Here is a 27275-nt window from a genome sequence, read left to right as displayed (position 1 = left end):
TGTATGGCATTGCCTCAAGCCAGAAGGGATACAAGTTCATCGCGTCCGGCTTCTGCAGCACTGCGTGACTGGAAGTCTGGAACACTAACTAGATGCTTGGCTGTGTAGCGTGTCTTCAAAGTTGCACCGACCCAACGAGTATAATGCTGCACTGCTGCTTTCAACTTTGCACATGACCTCGCGAAGATCTGGACTAATCAATCTTTCTGAGTCGTGTCAGACTGTCAGGCGAGCTCACCTACTAATCACTTTTTGAACGTCACAGTAGTTCGCGGAGAGAATTAACTGAGATTTTTTAATCAGTCCATGTGGTACTCGTCAAAGTTCTTTGTAATTAAATTGTAATCACTTGCACATATAGGTCACTAATCGAGCATTGCCAGATTGGAATAACTAGCAGTAATAGTACATGGACGAGAAAATGCCCCTTTCTGCTATTCAGTTCATGCATGTATACTGTCTTAAACGTGTTTACGTCCATGGGAGTAGGCCGCATCCTACTTCGATCGTAAGTACTCCGTAACATTCAGTTTGCAAATCGCAATCGTGTGAACGACCATCGGTTGAGCCATACCTTTCCTTTGTCTGCAAGCATTGAAGCAATAGGAGTAGTACGTTGCTCCTTTTTATTGTTGGGTCCTGCATCGATGCTGCTCAGCAGCTCCTCCATCATGCCTGGCCCTGCATGTGCTGTTGATCTTGAATGAGTTGAACTTCTCTTGAAATGAAATCATGTTGGATTCAACTTCCATCTAGGGGTTGTGCTTAGATCAAAACTCCAAAACCGTATTTGCCAGATTCATAAAAAAATTTCATCACGTACAACAAGTGTATATTCCTGCTCGTTGAATTGGTGTTCGTTGTCTGTCTCTGTCACATGGGCCACCAGGCCCAACTTGTTAGTCAGCTTCCTTAACGGGTGCAATGCGCCGCGAAGGCCCAAACCGCGGCACCAAAGTCCAAACGCCTGCGACTGGGTGCGAGGCTGCGACACTGGAAAGCGGCCGCGACCCGTGACCGTGAACCCGCCGGCCGCGCCACGTCGTCTACTACCTCTCCCCCTTCCTGCTCTTCTTCTCGTCCAGTTCGTCCATCTGATCTCCCCACCCATCCTCTCCGCCTCGCGGATCTCGCCATGCACCGCCGCTGATCCCCAACCTCTCCGCCGCTGCGCCGCAAGGCCAATCCCACCCCCGAACGCCCCCGTGGATCTCTCCAGATCTGCGCGCCTCCGCATTGCGCGCTGCTCACCTGCCCCCTTCCACTCCACCCCCGCTCTCTCTCTCGAATCGCTCGCGGTTTTCACTGTCGTTGACCGATTCCGCCCGCATTTTTATTCCCGAGACCTTGTTCGGTGTTTGGTGTTGATGTCGTAAAGCCCTAGCAATGGCGGAGGAACCCCGCGAGTCGTTGGATTCCTCGCCGGAGCCGCCGCCCCCGGGGCAGGACTCCGACGAGCAGTTCTCGGCGGTCCCGCTCGCCGACGAGGTGCGTGCAGAGGGGAGCGAGCTGGATCCGGATACGAGCGCGGGCACGTCGGTGGCGGTCACGCCGGCGCGGTCGGAGCCGTCGCCGCCGCCGCCGAGGAGGAGAAGGCCTCGGCCGCTGGGCGTGCCGCCGGACGCCCCGCAGGAGGTTGTGCGGGCGGTCGACGACGCGATCATGGTCGGAGGCGGGGCCGCGGCGGCGGCCGGGGTGGACCGCCTCCACGAGATGGTCTCCGAGGAACAGGGCGAGTTGCCGCACACCGTCGTGGACGTGCTGCTTGGCACCATGGGCGGCGCCGATGGCCTCGACGAGGTAGAAGACAAGACCGGCACCGGCGCTCCCCCAAGCATCATGTTCAACTCGAGAGCCGCCGTTGTTGCCGCGGAGCTCCTGCCTTACCTCCCCTGCGGCGATGAGCCATCTCCGCGCACTCGTATGGCCGTGGGCATTCACGCCACGCTCCGCGCCTGCACACGCAATCGTGCCATGTGCTCTTCATCGGGCCTTCTACCCGTCCTCCTCGATTCTGCTGAGAAGCTACTCATTGGAATGGGTCGGGCAAGTAGCTGGGACGGAACACCACTGCTCCATTGCATCCGGCTATTGGGTGGGCACTCGCTTAGCGTGAAGGACTTGCATTCGTGGCTTGGTTTGGTTAAGAAGGCGCTTGGTACAAGCTGGGCAACACCACTGATGCTGGCACTTGAGAAAGCCATGGGGAGTGAGGAAGCAAGAGGTCCTGCTGCGACATTTGAGTTTGACGGGGAGAGCTCTGGCTTGCTTGGCCCTGGTGACAGCAGGTGGCCCTTCTCTAATGGCTACGGGTTTGCTACTTGGATTTACATAGAATCATTCTCAGATACACTTAGTACAGCAACAGCTGCAGCTGCCATTGCTGCTGCAGCCGCAGCAACATCTGGAAAATCATCAGCAATGTCAGCAGCTGCTGCAGCCAGCGCTCTTGCAGGAGAAGGAACAACACACATGCCTAGACTTTTTAGCTTTCTCTCTTCAGATAATCAGGGTGTGGAGGCTTACTTCCATGGACAGTTCTTGGTGGTGGAAAGTGGGGGTGGGAGGGGTAAGAAGGCTTCTCTGCACTTCACTTATGCGTTTAAACCTCAGCGATGGTACTTCGTTGGGTTGGAGCACACAAACAAGCATGGTTTGCTTGGAAAGGGCGACAGTGAATTGCGGTTGTACATTGATGGAAGCTTGCATGAGAGTCGTCCTTTTGAGTTCCCACGCATCTCAAAACCACTAGCATTTTGCTGCATTGGAACGAATCCTCCACCAACTATTGCAGGCCTGCAGAGGCGGAGGCGACAATGTCCATTGTTTGCAGAAATGGGACCTATATACATTTTTAGGGAGCCAATTGGGCCAGAAAGGATGGGTCGTCTGGCATCCCGTGGAGGAGATGTACTCCCTAGTTTTGGAAATGGTGCAGGTTTGCCTTGGAGAGCAACCAATGACCATGTTAAGAACATGGCCGAAGAGAGTTTTACATTGAACCAACAGATAGGAGGATGCTTACATCTTCTTTATCATCCTAGTCTTCTGAATGGACGATTATGTCCAGATGCTTCCCCTTCTGGCTCAGCAGGTTTGTCCCCCCCCCCCTTTTGTTGACGGAGTAGTTTACCCCTTTTCCCACATTAACATCAACTTATATGTTTTAGGTCCAATTTACACATCCTTGTTGGTTCCAGTTTTAGTGAAATAGGTATAGATACAGAAATGTTATGTTACTCAAACTCCTGAACACATTATTTAAATTCTTGCTCTGGACAAAACAAATTGTTATGCTCAAAGTCATATAACTAATGTGCCTTTGACCAATAAAAAAAGGGCTCTGATTTCTCTTAGGACCTTTAACTTTTCAATGGCCCGCTTTGGTTCAGAAACTTTCATTTAATGGTCCGTAAATAGTATCTTTAAAAAGTTTTGGTTGTCCAGCAATTTTCTCAATTTGTTTCCATAATAGCATCCTTGAAAAAAAATTCAGTCTGAACACAAACTGTATCCTAAAGTCGAATGACCAAAATAGGGCTTTTCCCATAGCAAAACATAAGAGTTCTCAAAAATGAGGTGGGAGCTCTTGAGAGCAAGCTGCTAACTGTAGTTTCTACCAAGAAATTGTATTTACTCACAGGTGAATCATATCTTCAATGCCAGTAGTTTCTGTCAATTGTTGATAAATCTTTGTGATGACACTCTCTTGAGTCATCTATACCCTTTTCAGTGTGCAAAGTAATTGATATATCATGTTCCTTGTTGCTGAAATGATGTCAGATTATTGATTTTTGATATGTACTGGGCTAACTGAATGTCAAAAAATTCCCAAGCTTCCTCATAGTGGCACTTTGACACGTTCGGTCATGTACATGATTTTATTGATAATATCTTCTTTTGAACTGTAGGCACTCACCGAAGGCCTGCAGAAGTTCTTGGGTTGGTTCATGTTTCATCTCGTGTGCGGCCTGCGGAGTCTTTATGGGCCTTAGCCTATGGGGGTCCAATGGCTTTACTTCCGTTGACTATAAGCAATGTGCAGATGGATAGTCTTGAACCTATGCTTGGTGAATTGTCGATTGCCACTGCTTCTCTTTCTGCCCCAATTTTCAGGATTATTTCCCTGGCTATTCAGCATCCTGGAAATAATGAAGAATTATGTCGGACATGTTCACCGGAGATTTTGTCACGTGTTTTACATTACCAATTACAAGCATTTCCAAAGATGGAAGGTGGAGAGGGGGAGGCAGTGACTGATGAGGAGCTAGTTGATGCAATTGTATCCTTGTGCCAATCTCAAAGAAACAACCATGAGCTTAAAGTGCAGCTTTTCAGTACTTTGCTGTTGGACCTGAAGATGTGGAGTTCATGTACTTATGGTTTACAGAAGAAGCTTCTGTCCTCGCTTGCAGACATGATATTTACAGAGGCTGCTTGCATGAGGGATGCAAATGCATTGCAAATGCTTCTTGATAGCTGCAGAAGGTGCTACTGGGCAATCCGGGAACCAAATTCGATCGATAACTTTGCCCTTACTGGAACAAAGAGATCCTTGGGTGAAATTAATGCTCTGATTGATGAACTCTTGGTTGTTGTTGAACTTCTGTTAGGATCAGCATCTTCCACAGCAGCTTCTGATGATGTTCGCTGCTTGATTGGATTTGTTGTTGATTGCCCACAGCCTAATCAGGTAATTTGGCCATTGATTGCTAGACAAACTCATGCTGATGCCTCTACTGTTTCCTCCTGAGCCATTGTTTGAATGGAAATACCCAACCTTCTACATATTTTATACGCAGATGTTCTTGAACTAAAGATCATAATGGTACTACTACTACCTAATATCTAGTGAGCATATACACTGAAAACTGTAAAGTTACAATTTGATGTATTTATTTCCATACATCATATCATAAGGATAAGTGGGCATTATTTTAACCGTGAGTCACAACAAATTTGATGGTGCATCAGCTCTTTGCTCTTAAAGCTTGTCTGTGGTTACTCCTTCCAGTTCCATAATTCTTGACGTTTTGGATGAGGTTGAGGTCAAACAATTAGAACCTTGACTATCACTAACTTTTAAAATATTTAATTTGAAGACACTAGAACATGATGCATATATTAGTTTAAAAATATTTTTTAAAAACTAAATATTTACTTATTTTTTTGTATATATTATAATAGAAAATCATAGCCAAAGATTTTGGAGATCATGTTGTTGTCCAAAACGACAAGAATTATGGAACTGGAGGGAGTACGTGCTATTTTTCTGTTGGGATATATTTATACTTGCCTTGATCATTTGAAAGACAATACAAATGTGTAGCAGTCTAGGGCCATCTTATCTATATAGCTTATCTGACAATATAGTCTAAGCTGTTTCTTGTGATCTTAACAATGTCCTTGTTAACAGGTTGCAAGGGTGTTGCACCTCATCTATAGGTTGATTGTGCAGCCTAACATTTCTAGAGCCAACATGTTTGCTCAGTCATTCATATCTTGTGGTGGTGTGGATGCACTTCTCGTTCTTTTACAGAGGGAAGCTAAAGCTGGTAACAACAGTATTTTGGACAATTCTGATGCACTTTTAAGTGAAAATGATTTTTTAAGGAATGATGATTCAGACACAAAAGCTGCTAGTGATGAAGCAAAGAGCCAGGATGATCAAATTCAATCAGTTGAACTTGAACAGCACGAATCCATCCTTCATGAAGAACATACTGAGCTGGGATCTACAAGCACAAATGATGTGCCTTGTGAGATTTTGGGATCAAGTATAGGAAGGAAGTTGTCCAGTTCTGAAAATCAGCTGCTAAAGAATTTGGGTGGCATCAACTTCTCAATTACTGCTGACAATGTCCGGAATAATGTTTACAATGTTGACAAAGGTGATGGCATTGTTGTTGGAATCATTCACATTTTGGGTGCTCTAGTTGCATCAGGTCACCTAAAGTTTGCCTCAAGGGCTGCAAATCCAAATTTACCTGGTGGCCTTCTGACGACAGTTCATGAAGAAGGAAATACCATGTCAGAAGATAGAGTGTCACTGTTACTGTTTGCTCTGCAGAAAGCATTTCAAGCAGCCCCAAGGAGGCTTATGACTGTAAATGTCTATATGGCTTTAATTTCTGCTGCGGTATGTTGTTTATGTGCTGTCTAGATAATTGTATATGTTTTTGACTTCCACGAAATCGATTTCCTATGATTAATTAACTTAAGAGTAAATTACTTAGTTGCCTGTTGGTTACCTTATCACCTGACCTTTTTCTCAACTCAGGCCACATGAAAAACTGATATCTAAGTTTCTATCAACAAAATCTCTTGGATTGTGCTTTATGGTATTTCAAGTAAAAATAAGCATGAACGCTAGATTTTCTCTGCCCAGTCGAGTGTCCGAGTCCATGTCAGTTTTGGCGGACTTTGTAGTTATATCCTTTACTTAGTTTTTTTTTGTCCATTCCATTTGGAATGGCATAAGCACCACAGTGTTTCAAGTTTGATTAGTATTATAGGCTCTAGACTCTAATATTATCTTGAATGCAGATTAGTGTTTCTTCCATTTAATTATTACCCAACTGTTTACAATTCGAAGTTTCTACTTTTGATGTTGTTATGATCTTGAATGCAGATCAATGTTTCTTCAGTTGATGAAAATCTAAACCTATATGATTGTGGCCACCGTTTTGAACATATTCAACTGTTGCTAGTCTTGCTCCGTTCGCTTCCATATGCATCAAGGTCATTCCAATCTCGTGCTATACAGGTTGGTTTTCATCTTCTTGCCATAAACTTTCCAGGATTTGTGCTGTCATGTCGATGGTAGTTTCTTATGGTATATGCTATGCGTGGTTTGGCTTTTTTTACCTTGTGATAATTGTGGAGTAGTATTTGTTACAGAAAAAACACCAATCTTTGCCTTGTTGTTTTGTGGTTTTGTGAAGATTATGAAGAATTGAAGATAAATCCACACAATATTTCTTTTGGTCAATAGGGTATGAATATGGCATGCATTTATTTTCGGTGAAAAATCCTTATAAAGTGATTTGTTATTTGTTAAGTACTAGTACTTCATCCATAAATATTGGGCACATTTTGTTTTGCACATAGACCAATGAGAGATTGACAAATGATCTAGTATTCCATCCATAAATATTGGGCACAATTTGTTTTGCACATAGGCCATGGAGAGATTGACAAGTGATCCAAACATGCTCTTAGGATTTTGAGCTGTTTTGAACTTAGGCTTTATGGTATTAGTCAGTTTCTTTTTGCTTTATTCTAATTATTCTCATTGAAATCACATGCAGCTGTGGTTTAATACATTTACATGGGACAACCAGCTGCCATGTTCTCAGTAGAAGTCAGCCAAGAACTAAGAGAATTAAGGAAATATGTGTCACTTTGCACTGTTCAAGCACATTTCTTTTCTTTTGGAAACTCAAGAAAAGAAAAAGAATGTATGCTTGAACTATGCAACTGACACATATTTAGTGGGAATATTCCATGCCGTGTTTAACTATATTTTTATGCTTTTAACCAAACACCTGCATGGCTGCACAATCATATTCACTTCCATTGCATTATATGCCCACATATAACCTCTATGTTAGTACTGTTTGGTGTTTTTTTTTTTTTATTTTTGCTCATCAGTACTGTTTGCTGTTATCTATTCTTTGTTTTTTCCTGAAACCTTGTTTGCGACCTTACCTGTTTAAATTTCTTATGGTGTCAAAATTTCCCTCTATATTATTTCAGGATCTTCTGTTTTTGGCTTGCAGTCATCCAGAGAATAGAACCACGATGACCTCAATTTCAGAATGGCCAGAATGGATTTTGGAGGTTTTGATTTATAATCATGAGGTAAGTATCGTAGGCCTTTTTTTTATGTCAGAATATATTGCAAGAAGAATCATGCTACATTTTGTGCTGTCCACTACCCATTGATCTAATTCACAAATTTCTAATTATAGATGGGTGCTAAGAAATATGCTGATGGCATAAGCATTGGTGATATTGAAGACCTCATACACAATTTCCTGATTATCATGTTGGAGCATTCAATGCGGCAAAAAGATGGGTGGAAGGCAAGCTATTTTTCTTTTGTAGAGCATCCTATGCAGAAAATCTTTTCCGCTGTTGCCATCCCAACCTTCCTCTCTTATTTGTGTTTGTGATGCTTGTATCGTTGCTGATTTTGGCCTATTTCCTCATAATTTTGTTGTTGCTGTGACAATTTAGGATGTGGAAGCAACAATTCATTGTGCAGAGTGGCTTTCAATGGTTGGAGGATCTAGCACAGGAGACCAAAGAATCAGGTGCTCTCTCTCTCTCTCGTGCTCCCTTCTGTGTGCAGGCTAGCAGAGGGAATGTGTGAGGAGTTTTGACCTGAAATTGGCAATTGGCTTAGATAGAGAAAGAGTCATTTTCTCTGCAATTTTTCTGGTCTTTTTACTTGTGGCATTATTATCTTGCTCCTTTTATAACAATATGGCACTTATGTTCTTTTAGACGGGAAGAATCATTGCCAATTTTAAAAAGGAGATTGCTAGGCGGTCTGCTTGATTTTTCTGCCAGAGAACTTCAAGTCCAGGTGGTTGGACTTTCCTCTAAAAGTTACAGTTTACTTCTGTGCAGAGATGTTTTGTGTATATGTGTGAGCCTTTTTTTTTTGTATTTTTTTGCTCTTTCTACTTTCTGCACTAGTTTTTTTTACCTTTGCCTTGTGCTGTATAGTTTGGTCCTGGCCTAGTTTAAATGGTAGTAATAATCCAGAAAAGTGCAGCATGAACTTACAAATTTTGGTACTGTAATGGTCAAAATGGTGGAACACTAAAACTGGTAGCTTTGACTACATCACTGCTTACTCTGCAAAAAAGAAAAGGGTTGACACCTAGACAATACCATGTCAGTGGCATTGGTTTCTGTTATCAATGTTACTGGGTGTACTTTACCATTTGCATTGTATTGTTTATGTTAATTTGAAGATAGCTGTCTTTGTTATGTTTTGATACAATTTCGTGAAGTTTGATAATTCTATCATTTTCATGGATACTGTTTCATCTTATGTTAGTCAAATCTATAATGTCTTTGTTTTGCTTGTCATACAACAGACTGAAGTAATTGCTGCAGCTGCAGCTGGTGTTGCAGCTGAGGGTTTATCTCCTGAAGAAGCAAAAACCCAAGCGGAAAATGCTGCTCATCTTTCAGTAGCACTAGCGGAAAATGCAATAGTTATTCTGATGCTTGTAGAAGATCATCTGAGGTCACAAGGTCAACATTTTTGCACATCCAGATCACTTGATAGTGCTGTCCCTTCTGCCTCAATGGTTTCGTCTGCTGCCAGTCGATCAAATTCATTGTGTAGAAGTGGTAATGAGCCTATGGATGCTGGGACCTCAAGACGATCATCTTTGTCCACTGATGCTGGTGGCCTTCCATTAGATGTATGTAACGCATGGCTATATATATTTTGTGTTACTTCAGCTATTAGCATCATTTTGATCAAATGATAATTATTTCTAACAGGACTCAAAACTGGAATACTTGTATTTTTAGGTCTATATGCACTAGCATGTTTTGTCAACATGTTTGTTCTGAGATTCCATTTACTATTTTCTTCAAGATGGTGCATAGTTGCAAAAGGTGGCACTATGTGTCACAATTAGTCACCTAAGTTTTTAGAATTTTTTTAATCTATATTCTGGCTTACTACTGCTGGTTTTTCGTCATAGTTACCTATATCTTCGAGGCTCTTTATGCCAGTCACTTAGGCTACCCTGTCCTGCATTGGTTTTTAACCACATGTTACAGGAGAATATTATTGCCATGGTGAATACTGCTCTTCTTTTTAAAAAAAAAAAATCTACATAGACAATAATACTGAATGGACGGAGGTATATGTCTAATGGTTCATACAGAAAGATGCATACCACTTTACTGGATAGGAATTCTGAAAGAAAGTTCTAAATATGTGATACGTAGGAAAATTCATATGCCTTTCAGTCTGTAGAATGCACAATTATGGGAAGTTGACAGCATGATAATGCATGTAAAACAGACAAGTGCTATTGAAAGAAATATCATTAGTTTTAATAGATTTCTGGTCACGTATTGACTATATATAGAGTCCACTGTTCCTTCATAAGAATGTAGTTTCATTCTTGTTTACTGTGTGATCAAGCAGGTGCTTACTTCAATGGCTGATTCAAACGGACAAATCTCTGCTGCTGTGATGGAGCGTCTTACATCAGCAGCAGCAGCTGAACCTTATGAATCTGTCAAACATGCATTTGTTTCTTATGGGAGCTGCATTGCAGATCTTGCTGAAAGTTGGAAGTACAGGAGCCGCTTGTGGTATGGCGTTGGAATCCCATCCAAATCTGATACATTTGGTGGCGGTGGAAGTGGTTGGGAATTTTGGAAATCTGTTCTGGAGAAGGACTCAAATGGGACTTGGGTTGACCTTCCACTTGTGAAGAAATCAGTTGCAGTGCTGCAGGCATTGCTGTTAGATGATTCTGGACTTGGTGGTGGTCTAGGTATTGGAGGGGGCTCCGGCCCTGGTATGGGAGTTATGACTGCACTTTATCAGTTGCTGGATAGCGACCAGCCATTCCTTTGCATGCTCAGAATGACTCTTGTTTCAATGAGGGAGGATGACAATGGTGAAGGTGATGCCTTTACAGGCAACATCAGCATAAAAGATGTCATATCGGAAGGGTTGGGCCATCAAGCTGGAAGCATGATGCCACTTGACAGCAACAATCGCTCATCTACAAGGAAACCCCGATCTGCACTTCTGTGGAGGTATGCACTATGCACCATCAAGTATCAACAGTTAAAATCAAAGTTAGTGGTATGTGTTTAACTGCAGGAGAAAAAATGGAAGCTGAAAATTATTTATTCAATGTTGGGTAATGTTGAGAGGGGAAACACTAGCAAAATCCACCAAGCTAAGAAAAGCACTGGTGACTGGTGAAGTGCTAACAATCTCTGGCAGGGTCCTAACATTTCTTGATTTGTATACTATATGCTTTGATATAATATCTGGCATTGGTTATTTCTTGAAAAATATAACTGCTCTAAGGCATGCTATGTCACAATCAGTTGGTAGCCGCAACTTTGATGGAAACACAGTTGGCTTCCTATATACATGATAATATATCTAGGTGACTATGGCGTTTACTCTGGTTTTATCAATTCTTATTTTGTTGGTACTCTTGTGATTTTTCAGTGTGCTTGGTCCCATTCTCAATATGCCAATTAATGAATCTAAGAGACAAAGGGTGTTGGTTGCTTCCTCTATTCTCTATTCAGAGGTTAGTTTTAATATTCTTAACCTAAGCATATAGTTTGTCTAAGTGATTGTGGACCCATGCTACGGAGTGGAACATCTAATAAAAAATAGTGCAATATTTTAGTTTTTTTTTCTATCGTTTATCTTCAAGAAAGTTCTACAGATTATATCACCTGAAAGTAGATTGTTGGTTGCTTCCTCTATTCTCTATTCAGAGGTTAGTTTTAATATTCTTAACCTAAGCATATAGTTTGTCTAAGTGATTGTGGACCCATGCTACGGAGTGGAACATCTAATAAAAAATAGTGCAATATTTTAGTTTTTTTTTCTATCGTTTATCTTCAAGAAAGTTCTACAGATTATATCACCTGAAAGTAGATTTCTTTCTCTGCAAATTTTTAAGTGACTAGATGTATGCTCACATCTTAAATCTATTTTCTTTTTCTTTTTCTGTTAATTTTCTCTTTTCTTTTCTAATAATTTACTTTTAAAAAAGAGAAGAAAGAGTGATGCCCATCTGCAGTTGTGTACATGTTGAATTGTTGATACTTCCACATTCCTTCGTTTTCTCCTATTTAGCTGTTTGATTTGTTTTACTCTCAGTGTTTGCAATTATGTTTGATACCTGTTAGATAAAGTGTGTTCGGTATTTACTCTTGAGTACCAAATTTTGTAGTTGTTTCGAATTCCATGTTATACCTTTTGCCTGTGATTCTGATTTTTGAACAGTAACCTGCCTTTGCTCGTCCAAACACTATAATCAAAGGTAAATTTGTAGATGTACAGATGTTGCATGTTAATCTTTTATGCTTATAATGTTTAGGCACTATATTCCTGCAATGTTTATTTTGTAGGGGATAACAAAGAAGTTATTCCTCGTTTGTCATAAAGCTTATGCGATATTATTCATTCTGTAGGTATGGCATGCTATTGGTAGGGACAGGAGCCCCCTAAGGAAACAGTACATTGAGCTGATTTTACCACCATTTATAGCCATCTTGAGAAGGTGGCGTCCACTATTGGCTGGTATTCATGAGCTAACTTCTTCAGATGGGCAAAATCCACTGATTGCCGATGATCGCGCTTTGGCAGCAGATGCATTACCCATTGAGGTATGGACTGGTTCTTTGTAAAATCCAACTATAGCTTAAGTTATGTGGTATTAATGCTAAATTATACATCAGTGAGACAGTGACATATAGATACCACTATGATATCTATGAAATTTCCAACTAGTGATTTCAGTTGTGTTTGTTTTACATATTTTATCCTTAAGCTGGGAAAAACGCAGTCCACAAAAATTCCTCTCTAGTTTACTAATACTGCAGAAGAAAAGAAGTTGGGGTTGCTTTCAATGATCATGAACTTAACATAAGCTGGCGAGTGGCAACCTTAACCTAATCTGGTACTATTGAGTGCACTTGATATTTGAGAAACCTAGAAGCTGAAACCTGAAAAGTACTACCTCTGTCCCAAAATATAAGAAGTTTTTGGGTTGGACATGGGTATTGAGAAAGTAGGTGAAATTAAATGGGGGAAGGTTGTGATTGTTTGAGAAGAGGAAGTAGGTGTAGAAATTAGAAGGTGGAATGTTGTGATTGGTTGAGAAGAGAATGTAGGTGAAGAAGTTGTTATATTTTGTGACAATTTTAAATACTAGAAGCTGTTATGTTTTGGGAGGGAGGGGGTAACTAGTATCTCAGCAACCATGGGTTGTTTTTTTTCCCGCTTATGTAACTATATTAGCATATTAATGATAAGGTAAACATTTTGATATCCATCCTGAGATCATATGTCTAGTCTAGTTGTGGTTACATTTAGCATAGATTAGAAAATTGTACTTGTCTAGTTGTCTGTCTTAAAGTTTTATCGCCAGATGTTTTCTCAAAGAAAAAAAATATATTCAAGGGGTTTTTCCTACTTTTTTGAACTCAGGCTGCTCTTTCAATGATATCACCTGGTTGGGCTGCTGCTTTTGCCTCACCACCTGTTGCATTGGCATTAGCCATGATGGCTGCTGGTGCCTCTGGAACAGAAGCAATAGCACCTCCAAGGACCTTGAACAGGCGTGACACGTCAGTGCCTGAGCGTAAAGCAGCACCAAAACTACAGTCTTTTACAAGTTTCCAGAAGCCTATTGAAACAGCACCCAACAAGCATGGATCCACACCAAAGGATAAAGCAGCTGTCAAAGCAGCAGCATTAGCTGCTACTCGGGACCTTGAGCGGACTGCTAAGATTGGTTCAGGAAGGGGTCTTAGTGCTGTAGCAATGGCAACATCAGGACAAAGGAGGAGTGCAGGTGATATTGAGCGTGCAAAGAGGTGGAACACATCTGAAGCTATGAGTGCTGCTTGGATGGAGTGCCTGCAATCAGTTGATTCCAAGTCAGTTTCAGGAAGGGATTTTTCAGCCCTTTCATACAAATATGTCGCTATTCTTGTCTCTGGTTTTGCGTTGGCGCGGAACTTACAGCGAGTTGAGGTGAATCCACTTGGAATATGTCCATTTCTGATATATAAATTTACCATAAATCATATGAACTCTGGAACATGCAGATGGAGAGGCAAACACAAGCTGATGTGCTGAATCGACATCGGGTGTCAACTGGAGTTCGAGCATGGCGCCATCTTCTTCATTGCCTAACAGAGATGGACAGACTATATGGACCTTTCGGTGAACCCTTGTGTGCTCCTGATCGTGTATGTACAACTTTTTCTAATCTTTCTTCTTTTTTTTTTTGCATATGTGTGTGTGTGTGTGTTTTTCTGCCCTGTTCCCCAGCAAATTTTGTTTCCAGACCAGCGCATTCTGGTATACTAGCACCCTTACAAAAGAAACAAAAATAGAAGGAAAAGACAACCTGCAGGACATCTTTTGATGTTTCTTTTCTTTCCTGTATTTCAGATTTTCTGGAAATTAGATTTTACTGAAAGTTCTTCAAGGATGAGAAGATTTATGAAAAGGAACCACAAGGGGTCTGATCATTTGGGTGCAGCTGCTGATTATGAAGAGCGAAAGCTAAGTAATGTTGCACAATCAAATGAATGCAACCCAGAGGGTACAGAACCTTTAGTAACAGACACACTTCCATCAACTGCACCTATAATAACGGCTGAGGCCATGTCAGTGGATGACAGAAATGAGGACAATGAGCAGTTAGAATCAGACACAACTCAAAGCAGTGTTGACGATCGACTCCAACAAGCAGATCAACAGTCTGTGAAAGGATCAATAGATTCACGAGGTTCTGGCATTTCTGCTGATCGCAATTTGGTTCGGTCGACGGTTATTGCACCTGGATATGTGCCTAGTGATGCTGATGAGAGAATTATTGTTGAGCTTCCATCGTCGATGGTGCGACCATTGAAAGTTGTACGAGGAACATTCCAAGTAAGTAATTGATATTTACTAAATTTTGATGGTGCCATGACCAGTTCTTAAAAAAAAAAAATCAGAAAGTGAACTTCAATTTTATTACAACTTGGCTCATCCACGATCTGTCATACTGATGTGTTCTGATAGACTCCAGAATGTCAATTTTAGGTTGTCAATTGTCTTAAGATTACTCATCACATAATTCAGCTACTGTGTATCGAATAACATTGTCTTTGTTACCAGTAAGCGTTGCAATGCTCCAACATAACATTGTAAGGCAACTTGCTACAAATAAATAATGCCAAGAGGCTAAGATGCAATTGTTCAAGCTTATACTTTTCCTTTTACAAACATACATATTTTAGGGATCGTATTAAAGAATGTCAAGGGCAAGTTGCAATTGTGGACCGATGTGTGGTGTATTAGTTATAACACTTCTCAGTTACTATGGTGGAATTGGATTTTAGCCACTACAACTTGCGTTATATTTCAGTGTGCACATGTTAATTATTATTAATGGGGTGCTGCAGTAGATCGAACAGAATGTTCTGATGGTTCCAAATTAACTAAAAACATTTCTTTTAGCTGAAAATGCAAAATAAGTCAAGTACGTACTCGGATATATGCAGTGTTAGTTTTTTTTTTTGTCATAATATGCTATCTGTACTGCAGCATTGTATTTTATTTGCTTATATACTGAAAGGTTTGATCTAAACTATTGCAATGAAGTACCTTATGTTCATCAAATTCTAGGGGATGCTAAGATTAGCACTATAATTTGTTTTCTGGCTAAACCCCTAAGTAAAACATAGGGCGTCCAATTTGCTGCAAATACATAGACAGTTATTTTTCCTTGTGGCTAAACCATTGACACCTTGTTTGAGATGGATAATACTAAAAAAACCGTGTTACCTAATTTAGTTAGTAATGACTATGCATCCTATTTCTTTGATCCAATATATTTTCTTTAAAGAATCATCTATCCTTCTATCGTGTTTATATTATGTTATAGTCCTGGATCTGTTCAAAATCTGTATTATTTCAATTCTATATGCGCTTTACTATATTTTTCTGCTATATAAAGCTACACAGTTGGAATTACAAAGATTTAGTTGCTACTCATGATCCTATTCTGCTTCTTCAACTCCCACTTTAGCTGTTAATTGATATCATTTCGCCCTGTTTTTTTTTTTTTTTTGTAGGTAACATCTAAGAGGATTAACTTTATAATTGATGAGAGTGCAAGCGAGAGTAACATGGATGATCATGCGTCCACTAGCGGCCAATGTGATCAACAGGATAAAGATAGGAGTTGGTTGATCTCCTCTCTGCATCAGATATATAGCAGACGGTAAAGATTATTTTCTGATCAGATGCTATGTTTAGAATTTGTTTTCTGATGTACTCTTATCAAGTCGCAATGCGGATGTTCTTGTCTGCTGAGATTAAAAATAGGCATTCAATACTTGTGAAGCAAATGCATGCAGCATCAATGACATTAACCACATAATTTTTATTTCTATTCACTTACTTGGTTATTTTCAATGACTTCTTGCAGATATTTGTTGCGGCGAAGCGCTTTGGAATTGTTTATGGTAGATAGGTCGAATTTCTTTTTTGATTTTGGGGTACACTCTTTATGAAACTCTACTCTCTGTAGTCTGAGATACAGATGATGCAACCGGATAATTTTATTATACTTGTGTCTTGCACTTGATCTAGGATATGGAAGCACGCAAAAATGCTTATCGGGCAATTGTTCACAGCAAGCCTCCCAATTTGAATGACATTTTTCTAGCTACCCAGGTTCGTGTGAAACCCATTTTTCCTAATCTCTAGTATGATCAATCTGCAATGACGTTTGTCAGTAATATATTATACTTGATTCAGAGAGCTGAGCAAATTCTCAAAAGAACTCAGTTGACGGAGCGCTGGGCTAACTGGGAGGTACATGAACACAACATATAATTTTTCTATGCTGTTGTTGGTAGCTTTGAATCTCAGTATATTCAATTTCTTCAGATTAGCAATTTTGAGTACTTGATGGAACTGAACACACTGGCTGGACGAAGTTACAATGACATAACTCAGGTCAGTTTACTGCACTTGTATTTCTTCTCTAAAACAAGGTAGCTTATCATTCTAACAATTTACATGCATGTGCAGTATCCTGTTTTTCCTTGGATAATTGCTGATTACCGATCTGAAATTCTTAATCTGGATGACCCATGTACATATCGGGATCTTTCAAAGGTTGGTCTGACAGTTGTTTCTATATTTTTGCCTATCTAGGATGCTAACCGTTGTGAGTATTATTTGATGCAGCCGATTGGTGCACTAAACCCTGAGCGACTAGAAAAATTCCAAGAGCGCTACTCTACGTTTGAGGATCCAATCATCCCAAAGTTCCATTATGGTTCACATTACTCCAGTGCTGGCACGGTACATCTTAAAGCTGAATCAAATGTTTATTTATTACTCCCTCCATCCTAAAATATAACAACTTCAATATGTTGTTTGATTTTTTTTATTCAATGTATATCTTGGTTGATAACAATACATATCCGTTGCAGGTCTTGTATTACCTTTTCAGGGTGGAGCCTTATACTACGCTCTCAATACAGCTGCAAGGCGGCAAATTTGATCATGCTGATCGTATGTTTTCTGATCTATCTGGTACATGGGACAGTGTTCTTGAAGACATGAGTGATGTAAAAGAGCTAGTAAGTCTTACCAGCAATTTGTTTTCCTGAGTAGGCAGCGCCGAAATCCAGTCAAGATCTTTTGCTGCAATATAACTATCTGATGATATTTATCAGGTCCCTGAGATGTTTTACCTCCCTGAAGTATTTACCAATATAAATTCTATCGACTTCGGGACAACTCAGCTTGGAGGAAAGCTAGGTACTTGTATTTCAGCTTGTGTAAAATTTACAGTACAATTCGTAAAAGCAGAGTTATGTAACCCCGAACATAAATGCAGATTCTGTAAATTTGCCTCCTTGGGCTGAGGACCCTGTTGATTTTGTCCATAAACACCGGAAGGCTCTTGAGAGTGAGCATGTTTCTGCTCATTTGCATGAGTGGATTGATTTAATATTTGGGTACCCTCACTTTCCTTTTTTTTTTTTTTAATTTGAATGCTTATATTATGCAATCACTCTATAATTTGGTGTAGGTATAAATAAGTTTGTAACTCACCTTCCCTTTGCCCTTTCTTATAATCACTTGCTATTCAAGATACTTGTAATAGGTACTTATATTATAAGCCATTACTGCAAGTTATCATTCCGAAAGTGTGCTCCTCTAGGTATAATGGTAGATCCTTCTAAAGAACTGTAGCCATCTGATGGAGCATCCTGTTACAAGTTCTGCATCTGAATAGAAAGATGTGTTTTGTAGGAAGACGAAGCAAGACTTTCAACAATGACAAAGTTCAATAAGTTAGGCCCCACATGAACAGAAAAGATTCTTGAGTTTGTAAATGTTTCTCTGCTTGTATTTTAGGTAGAATGGTCCTGTTGGATCATCATATCAATGAATTATTGAAATTTAGCATTTATGAATGATGTAGGGTGATATAGGACTTCTGTTTAGTATTTTTAAGAAGCCAATTCTATTTTTTTTTCTCCTCGCATATCACCATTTACCTAGGAATATTTCTTTTGCAGATTTAAACAGAGGGGTAAAGAAGCAGTAATGGCCAACAATGTGTTCTTCTACATTACATATGAAGGAACTGTGGACATTGACAAAATCACAGATCCAGTAAGTACTAGTATGCGCTCAAGCTAGTGCTTGGTTTCCCGTGTTGTCATCTATCTGCTCATATTTTTTTTAAACTGAAAATGCTGAAGGTGCAACGGCAAGCCATGCAAGATCAAATTGCTTACTTTGGACAAACACCATCTCAATTGCTAACTATTCCCCACATGAAGAGAAAGCCATTGGCAGAAGTTTTACATCTACAGGTAATCTATATTAAACCCTGGCTATTGAGAACAACCCCCAAAGCATACGATTCAAAGCATTTCTTTGAACAGAACCAAATTATTCCACCTTGGATGAGGAGTATTGTCAAATAGAAGTCAAGTAAACAGATTCAAGTTACCTGGTGTGGAACACTGGAAAGTAGTTCAAATTGAACCCAAAAGCATTAGCTGGCAATTTAATTAAGTTTGGGTTGTGTAGCTAACTAGTTTTCACATGGTGGAGCTGGTATTCCATGTTCAAGAGTAGACATTACTTGCGGCCTGCCTCACTGTTTTTTACATGGACTGACCCTTTTATTTGCTGTGCAGACTATATTCCGGAATCCAAGTGAACTTAAATCATATTTACTTCCAAATCCAGATCGCTGCAATGTTCCGGCCAGTACCATGTTTGTATCCAATGACTCTATTGTAGTTGTAGATGTAAATGTGCCTGCTGCTCATGTGGCACTTCACCATTGGCAACCAAATACTCCAGATGGCCAAGGGACACCCTTTCTATTTCATCATGGTAGAAATGCTGCAAATTCAACCGGTGGTGCACTGATGCGCATTTTTAAAGGATCTGCTAGTTCTGGAGAAGATTATGACTTCCCAAGAGCTATAGCATTTGCTGCTTCTGGCATCCGTAGTTCAGCAGTTGTTGCTGTCACATGTGACAAAGAGATTATCACTGGTAATTGTTTCTTTTGACTGTTTATGCTTTAGCTTCTATATGTATTTTTTTTGTTCATTTAGATGATCTTTCCTCTTCATCCATCATTTTCTTTCCATTTTCTGGGGAATTCTCTGCTTACTAGTGGAGGATGAGACATCCTACCTGCTAGATTTGGGGGGAGTTTATAGATTCATAATCATTTTCTTACCAGACAGATTCGTTATCATGAGCCAATGAAGTTCATATGTGCTAGACATTCACTAACGTACAAGAAAGGCATTAAATGGAACACAGCATGGAGTTGTGGATTCATATTGTAATGTAAAAAGTCATGCGCATGTAAGCAATGTAGTTTAAGATTGCCTTGTGAGTTGTGATAACACTTCGAATCCAAAGATGCAAATTTGCCCTTTATATCTTGCATATATTGGATTTAAATTAAAATACTGAACACCTGTTGCGCTAGATAAAGTCAAGCAAACAGCTTGATCTGAAACTTCTGGATTTTTTTCTCGAATAAAAACTTCTGGATTTTTTTTCTCAAATAGAAACTTCTGGATTTTAATGAAGTGTTATGGTAGGCAGCTTCCATTATTTAATGATTTTTTTATGAAGTTTCGTATGCTTTCTAATACCATTTTACTCAATAATAGGTGGGCATGCTGATGGTTCTGTGAAGTTGATCTCCCCAGATGGAGCGAAGACTATTGAAACTGCTACTGGACATCTTGCTCCTGTTACCTGCCTTGCACTTTCTCATGATAGCAACTACCTTGTAACAGGGTCTCGAGATACCACAGTTATACTCTGGAGGATTCATCAGGCAGGCTCCTTACATAAGAAAAATGCCCCTGAGCCTCCACCAACAACTCCGACAACACCACGCAGTCCTAGTGTGAGCAACCTTACAGAAATCAGGAGGCGTCGAATTGAAGGTCCTATGCATGTATTGAGAGGACATCTTGAGGAAGTGACTAGCTGTTCAGTCAGTCCTGACTTGGGACTTGTTGTATCCTCATCAAACATGTCAGGTGTTCTTCTACATTCTTTGAGGACTGGTCGTCTGATAAGGAAGCTTAATGTAGCGGAGGCACATGCTGTATGCTTATCTTCTCAAGGGGTCATTCTGGTTTGGAATGAATCAAAGAAAAGACTATCTACATTCACTGTCAATGGACTCCCTATTGCTACCACAGTTCTATCACCTTTTTGTGGACGGGTTAGTTGCATTGAGATTTCTACTGATGGCCATTTCGCCTTAATGGGAACATGTTCTTCAAGCAATTATAAGTGTGAGGACAGTACTGAGACTGGGGATCATGAACCTAATGAACCAAATGGCAAGGATGGCATATCTAAACAAGCTGAAACTAGGCAATCTGTTCATGTGCCTTCTGTATGCTTTGTTGATCTGCATAAACTTAAGGTTAGTGTCACAAGCAAAAAAAACCGGGGGGGGGGGGGGGGGGGGGGGCTTATTTTTCATTTGTGGTAACCTTACCAGAAATATTTTACTGGCAGGTATTTCATACAATGGAGCTGGGGAAAGGCCAGGACGTCACAGCAATCGCTCTAAACAAAGAGAACACAAATCTTCTACTGTCTACTGCTGATAAGCAGCTAATAGTGTTCACTGATCCTGCTGTGAGTACCATAAATTCCTGATGTATCAAAATCCATTTAGCACTTGCTTTTCCATAAAGTACTTACGTTGCCACTTAACCTTCTTTCTAATAGAGTTGGTAATGTTGCAGTTGAGCTTGAAGGTAGTGGATCAGATGTTACGTCTTGGTTGGGAAGGTGACGGGCTTCTTCAGTCATGAGCAAAAAGCATTTATTTTGGTAAATCATTACTAGCTTAAAGATCATTTTCTGTTCGTGTTAGCATAATGAATCGATGGCTCGAGATGTACTATCTGTACAAAGTGGATAAGTAATAGGACCTGCGAGTTAGGCTGAGCAAAGGCTAGGTCGTACACCATATCCAGCAGATCATATTATTCAGCGAACTGCTGAGTAAACGAACTTTATCGAGTAGCCCTGTAAAAATCCCGATGGTTTTTCTTTTTGTAGAATGGGTGAATAGTCATTTTACATTGTTTGCAGCGTTGTATCCATTTTTGGTTGCTCGGTTCAGACAGTTTTCTGTCTTACAATTCTCTGTAGGGTGAACCAGTGTGAGCAACCCCATTTTTGTACATGTAAATTTTGGCATTTGGCTATGTTTTGAGTATACGGATGCAACCATCACATAGAGGTTATGCTGAGACTATTCGCCGTTAATTGGTCGAAGATTTTATGTAAAATCCACTTGCGTGTACGCTGCCTTGATAGCGGACTGATGGGAACATTGGGAAGTTGGGAACACCAACTGATGCTTATCTTTGTTTCAGAAATTCTAGACGCAAAACTAGCACCTTGTAAGAAACAAGAGGGATTACACTTTAAAGATGAGATGACAGATAAGATAATCACCTACCAAAAACAGTAAATTGTGTTGAACGCAAAGACGGCATCAGATCAAACGCAGCATGTCGAATTAACTTGAACCGTATGGAAGTTAGCGAACTTCTAGAGATTGCAAACAGCACCACGAAAGTCTGCTGAATTCGGGTATAAGGTGGAGTATATTACAAAATGGATTCATCGGTGCATCCTGAAGATTATGACGGGTCTGTGGGCTGATGGGAAGAAGAAACTTTTGCTTATCAGCTCAGGTCCTTTTGATCTTCGAGAACGTCCCGGTCTCTGAAAAATAGGTGCTCTGAGTTCCACTTCCAAGCAGGTTGCCGTGGGCCTGTGGATTTGACAACTCTATCCCCTGGACGATAAAACAAATAATAGAGCATTAGAAAAACAAAATGACGAGAGGACTCCTACGCAGTTAACTATGAAAAGAAAAGTTACATTAAAAATACTAATCGATGTAATTGCAAATATGTTACAATGCAGGCGCATATCAACTCTGATATTAGCCTACAAAACATACAGCGTCAGATTTCAAGACAAAACCAACCATGCAATGGTGTGCAGTACCCAACTTACCGTACAAGAATAGCAACATAAAATCCACGAAGCTGTGCAATAACCAGCAGCATAGCAGAATACACCTAATTTAGAAGAGTTCTACTGGTGAAGCTATTGATAAACAAAAATTACATGTACTACCTTTTCCATGACCCAAGTCAAAACAACTAAAGATTAAGCATACCGTTTATTTATCTTTGAAGCAAACGAGACAGCTAAAAAATCTTTAATTTACCTGAACTGGTGTAAACGCCAAACTAGAAGTCAGCCCCGATGTTGCACCACTGCTACCATAGCTCTTCTCCTTGAATCTGATATCAGACAGCAATACAGAATCAAAGTGATTTTGCAGCAGCGATACTAATTTGTATGAGGGGATAATATTCAAAATATTGGTATTTTGGCAGATTACGTAAAGAGAATTAGAGGCATTATGGTAGCAGGCGTAACACTAACAGTGCCTATGGGTTACTGCAACTTCTATCATGCAATCACACTGAATGTATTTCATGTTCTTGAAGTGTTTGTTTTATATTCTAAAACAAGATGACAGGTAACAAAGAGAAGCAAAATTGCGTACTTCTTGGTAATTTTTGCAGAAAGTTTGCTTGGTGCAGTTGACACGCGTAGCTTTCCACTTCCTGCCTGTCCAAGCATGCCATAACCTTCCCCTAAACCATCACCTGATGACACCAATATTTGATTATGTTAAGAAAATAAATCTAAGTCTCCATGATAATTTATTGTGAAACAAAACAATAAAACATCATTCAAATGGGGATGCCAATACTGACCCAATGAGCTCTCTTCTGGTACACCAAACTGCATTCGGTTAGCAAGCTTCATCATATCAGTTTGTGCATATCTGCAGAATCAAGTTCCAACTTTACGACAAGATACAAAACTGTGCATTTGATGAACCAAGTTTGCACCAATAGGCCAATAGAAATATGAATGATTAGTAGAACACACAATTAAATAAGAGAATGTTTATTGTTTGTTTTTCGCTTGAGAAAAAAAAAAAGAGGAGGTTAAAGATGGCCTGCCTTTCTTTCATTTTTCGAAGCCGCCGACCCCCTCTCTTCTTTTTAGGCTCAAAGTCTGGAACAGGAAGTGGTTTTGGAAGCTTTGCAGGAGGCGGTTCTTGCCACTTCTCAATCTTCTTACGGATTTCTTCTAACAAGTTACGCCCAGCTTTTCCTGTTGGATCACCTCTGATCGAATCAATCCTTGCTGCTAGAGTTGACTTTGCAGCTATAAGTCTGCAAGCACGAGTCCTCAGAGCTGGTGGGGTACTCTGGAATACATCGGTTTGTTCAAGATAGCCAACACGAAACTGAGATGTGGCAGTAGAAAACCCAGCAAGATTTTTCCTCTTAGCACCAAGTAACTGAACGTTACAAGCAGGCATTTTTGCAAGTGCTCCCAAACCACCAGCAGTTCCCATCAACTTCGAGGCAACAGCGCTGCCAACAATGGTAGACAGGTTTGGTGCAATGTAACCCATTCTGCTCTCTACAAATTCAAGTACCTTCTTCTTTGCAGCATCAAGAGTAAGGGCTCTCTCACATGCTTCAATAGTTTTTACCAAGTTCTCCTCGGAAAGCGGCTTCCCACTTGTCGTTGATGCTGTCACTGAAATTACCATTATAATTGCAGAAGGTAAAAGCCCTTCCAGATCTACAAGCGTTAAATCCATCTCATTTCCAATCTTCTGGACAACACGAGCATAATCGATCGGATGATGAACAAGGGATTCTAGTTCAGGAAACTTCAGCCTATACTTGTCACGTATGAAATTATGGATTATAATGATCTCATTCTCAATATCTACTGATAGAGCATTGCAATCAACAATCAGCTGGTATTCTGGATCTTCCTCCAGGATCGACCCTTGATTGGAAAAATCTGTACCTTTCTGAAGTGCATTTTCAACTTTCTGCAAACAAAGAGTGATTCTGTAAGTTGCCATGTATGGAAACAAAAGGCTTTGTTACCTAAACATACAAATGACAGTCCCCTTTAGAATCAAATTTAGAAGGATTGTACTTTTTGCGCAAAGCATTTGTAACATTGAGTATGTAGTTAAACATGTCTTGGACTCTAAAACACACCCATTAATGTTTGACTGCAAATAGCCTTCTTGTGACAATAGGACAGTACAGGGCTTCAAAATCAGAAAACTAGAAGAAAGAAGTCAAACAACAATCCAATTAAAACAAGAGGACAAAACCATCTTCAAGAAAAAGGAGATTTTGAGCTTGATCACATACTTGCATAATGTCATTGTAACGTTGTGTTTTCTGAAGCTTTGAAACACTATCAAGGTCATCATAATTAAGAGACTCGAGGTCAGGCATATCATCATCACCAATCTCTTCCGTGCCCACTGCCTCAGCATTTTCTTCCTCCTGAAATTTTGATGATTAGTTAACAAATTCTCAATAAATAAATCATTGTAAAATCTGTATTATCATAGTAACTGAAACCAACTCACAGGATAGGCTTCATTGTCTGAAAGTTCATCAAGATCCGCTAAGAAAGAATCAGCAAGGCTTGCCTGTAAAATGGCACTGTTTATAAAAATGGAACACATCACACATGACCACAGAACAGAAGAAACATACCTGAACAGAACCGAATGTCAAAGTAAACAAACTTGCACATGGTTACTTAACAGGACCTGAAGTGAATTTATGAACTCACCATGATCTTAGGTTCTTGTCCGAAGTCTTCCAAGCAGCAGCAAGAGCTCCAACTGTAGACCTAGCAAGAGAAGTTACAAAATTACTTCTGATTTTCTACGCTTCACATGCCATGTTTGGCTTTTCTGCACTAAGCAGGATATCAGATTGCAACTGAAGTGCCGTCCTATCAGGCTAGCGCAAATAGGGAGCATCCCTATTCCCCAAGCAGACGCTGCATCTACACATTCTGAGACTACCAATTGGCAGCGGAGCGCAAGGGGACGGCTAACGCTTCCACTGTCGGAATCTACCTACAGCCTACAGGATACAGTATCCGGGATGCTTTAGAAGCTTCGAATCGCCGGAAATTTAGAGACCCCTCGGAAGAACAGTAACAGCCATACCTTTGCAGCGCAGGCGCAGCAGCTTCTCTCTCGCGCTGCCCTAGTACGGGTCGCGGTTCCGCACGCTCTCCGCGAGGCTGGATACGCGCCCGTGAGGCCGCGGCGGCGAGGCGGACTCTCCGGCGAGCCGGTGGGATACAGGGGGCGGCGGCGGAGGAGGGAGGACCCAAATCTGCTCGAGTTTGGGCCGGAACCTTTTTGAGAGGGGGACGCACCGGCATTGGCAGGGAAGGTCGGTGGAGTCAGCTTCTGAGTTCTGATCCTGTCCTTTCGTTTCGCATCTGACGTCCCGGAAAATTTCGGCCAGTTCAGCCTGGAGCTGTATCAGGCTCGGCCCAACTGAAAGGTACCTGTAAAAAAGGCCCAGCTGAGAAGTGAACGGGGCTATATAGGAAGGGTTATATATAATTGGAATTGGATTTTTCATACAACTTTTGACTTCTATAATTATGCAAATATATTTGTAATTTATATACAACAGATTTTTAAAAGGTTCCTCGTCGTGGACCAAAGTAACACTGGACTACGACTAAGGTTCCCCTAAAATAGCACCTAAGATAAGAACACAGGTATGTTCATATGTTGTCATGATCCGATCAACAAAGACTAAACCATAGGTTTTTACTGTAGAGAGCAATTCTTAAAAGTCTAGACAACACCCCCAACAAGGAAGAGGAAACTGCTATTTGCCCGGTATAACTAGCTAAGGCTAAATCCAGATATTCATTTTTTTGAAAGGAGAGTAAAAGCTTTGCCTCGTATATTAATAGAGGAGCAGAAATACAAGAGAAATATGTACAGGGTCAGCCAAAAAGCCAACCTGCAAAGGGAAAAACACTAGGTGATATCTGGATATTCATAACCTAGGAGTTGAGGAAACGGTACTCGACGAGCACCACCTAAGCGAAGTCTCATAGTATTGTTATTCTCTTGTTCCGAGCTAGTGCCATAATGCCTCCCAGTATTAGCACAATCCAATCGACCATAAACACCATAACCTATAACCTTGTTTAGACGTGATACCCTACAATAATCGCGCTGCGAGCAAGCCAATATATAGGCACACACTCACAAATCCATAGTGTCCATCTAGAGAACGAGTAAGATGTGGACATAAGCGATATTGTCAATCAAAACCAAGATAGCACCAATCTATAGGTTGGTGTGGAAGACCTTGAATATCGATGAAAACATTATTTAGAAGTACACGTTAGGTGGCAGCAGTCAAGGTCGGATGTAGGCGTGATGCCCCCAAGCCAGGCCCCGTTGCCGATGTCGTCAACTAGCACGCTGCCAGTGGCACAACAGCGGTTGGCGATGTCATGCTGCTTGTATCTAGCTAGATTTGGACGCTCCTATATCAACTTCTTGGCACACAAGACGCCCGATGATATCTCTGTACCCTATCGCTGTTGCACCTCGGATGACGACACAACATAAGACGGGGAGAAGATCATCTACCATGTGTGTGCCAAAGTGCCAGATCAATGCTGGAGACGTCCGATCCATGGTCGGCTCCCTAGGCAGTCGAGGGGGAGGGGAAGTAGGATGAAACATATAATAGAGTCCTACTGCCATCAGCCATCATCATTGTGTTTGTCAGAAACCAATGAGGATGAAGAGCATGGTGTAGCGGTTTGGATATCTTTCGTGGGGTGACGGCGCTAGAGTTTCATCCTAGGAGATGAATTAAATGTCGAGCTTGGTGAAAATTTTTAGTCTCCAGAGTGAATATGGTGCCTTATTTTCAAATTATTTTTATAGTATAATAATATAATAGACAATTATTTAACACCTCACTCTTTTTAATAATAGAAATGATTTATATCC

General features: G+C 40.6%; 2 protein-coding genes across 2 annotated transcripts; one reads left to right on the top strand and one right to left on the bottom strand.

Moving 5' to 3' along the window:
* The first annotated feature begins 1022 nt into the window (after positions 1-1022).
* On the top strand, positions 1023-21594 carry LOC127770376 (BEACH domain-containing protein C2). Its single transcript, XM_052296066.1, has 31 exons — positions 1023-3094; positions 3912-4693; positions 5417-6139; positions 6632-6766; positions 7759-7863; positions 7974-8087; positions 8242-8318; positions 8512-8593; positions 9114-9446; positions 10187-10809; positions 11237-11321; positions 12217-12411; positions 13235-13783; positions 13858-14001; positions 14207-14692; positions 15880-16028; positions 16236-16305; positions 16400-16483; positions 16568-16624; positions 16700-16768; positions 16844-16930; positions 17003-17119; positions 17251-17400; positions 17497-17581; positions 17661-17781; positions 18349-18445; positions 18535-18648; positions 18979-19345; positions 19981-20753; positions 20849-20971; positions 21082-21594. Exons 1-31 carry the CDS (start codon positions 1387-1389, stop codon positions 21148-21150), a joined length of 8673 nt encoding a protein of 2890 aa, XP_052152026.1. The 5' UTR covers positions 1023-1386; the 3' UTR covers positions 21151-21594.
* A 248-nt stretch (positions 21595-21842) lies between these two features.
* Positions 21843-25716, bottom strand: LOC127770377 (U4/U6 small nuclear ribonucleoprotein Prp31 homolog). Its single transcript, XM_052296067.1, has 9 exons — positions 25446-25716; positions 25061-25120; positions 24852-24914; positions 24628-24765; positions 23401-24293; positions 23149-23219; positions 22935-23037; positions 22590-22665; positions 21843-22148 (listed from the first exon to the last, which is right to left on the bottom strand). The coding sequence occupies exons 2-9, from the start codon at positions 25061-25063 to the stop codon at positions 22041-22043; spliced, it is 1455 nt and encodes a 484-aa protein (XP_052152027.1). The 5' UTR covers positions 25064-25120; positions 25446-25716; the 3' UTR covers positions 21843-22040.
* Between the last annotated feature and the right edge of the window lie 1559 nt (positions 25717-27275).

This window comes from Oryza glaberrima, chromosome 4 (genome assembly GCF_000147395.1).
Source record: "Oryza glaberrima chromosome 4, OglaRS2, whole genome shotgun sequence".
Classification (NCBI taxonomy): Eukaryota; Viridiplantae; Streptophyta; class Magnoliopsida; order Poales; family Poaceae; genus Oryza; species Oryza glaberrima.
Note: the sequence above shows the minus strand (reverse complement) of the source record. Positions and strands in the feature narration are given on the sequence as shown.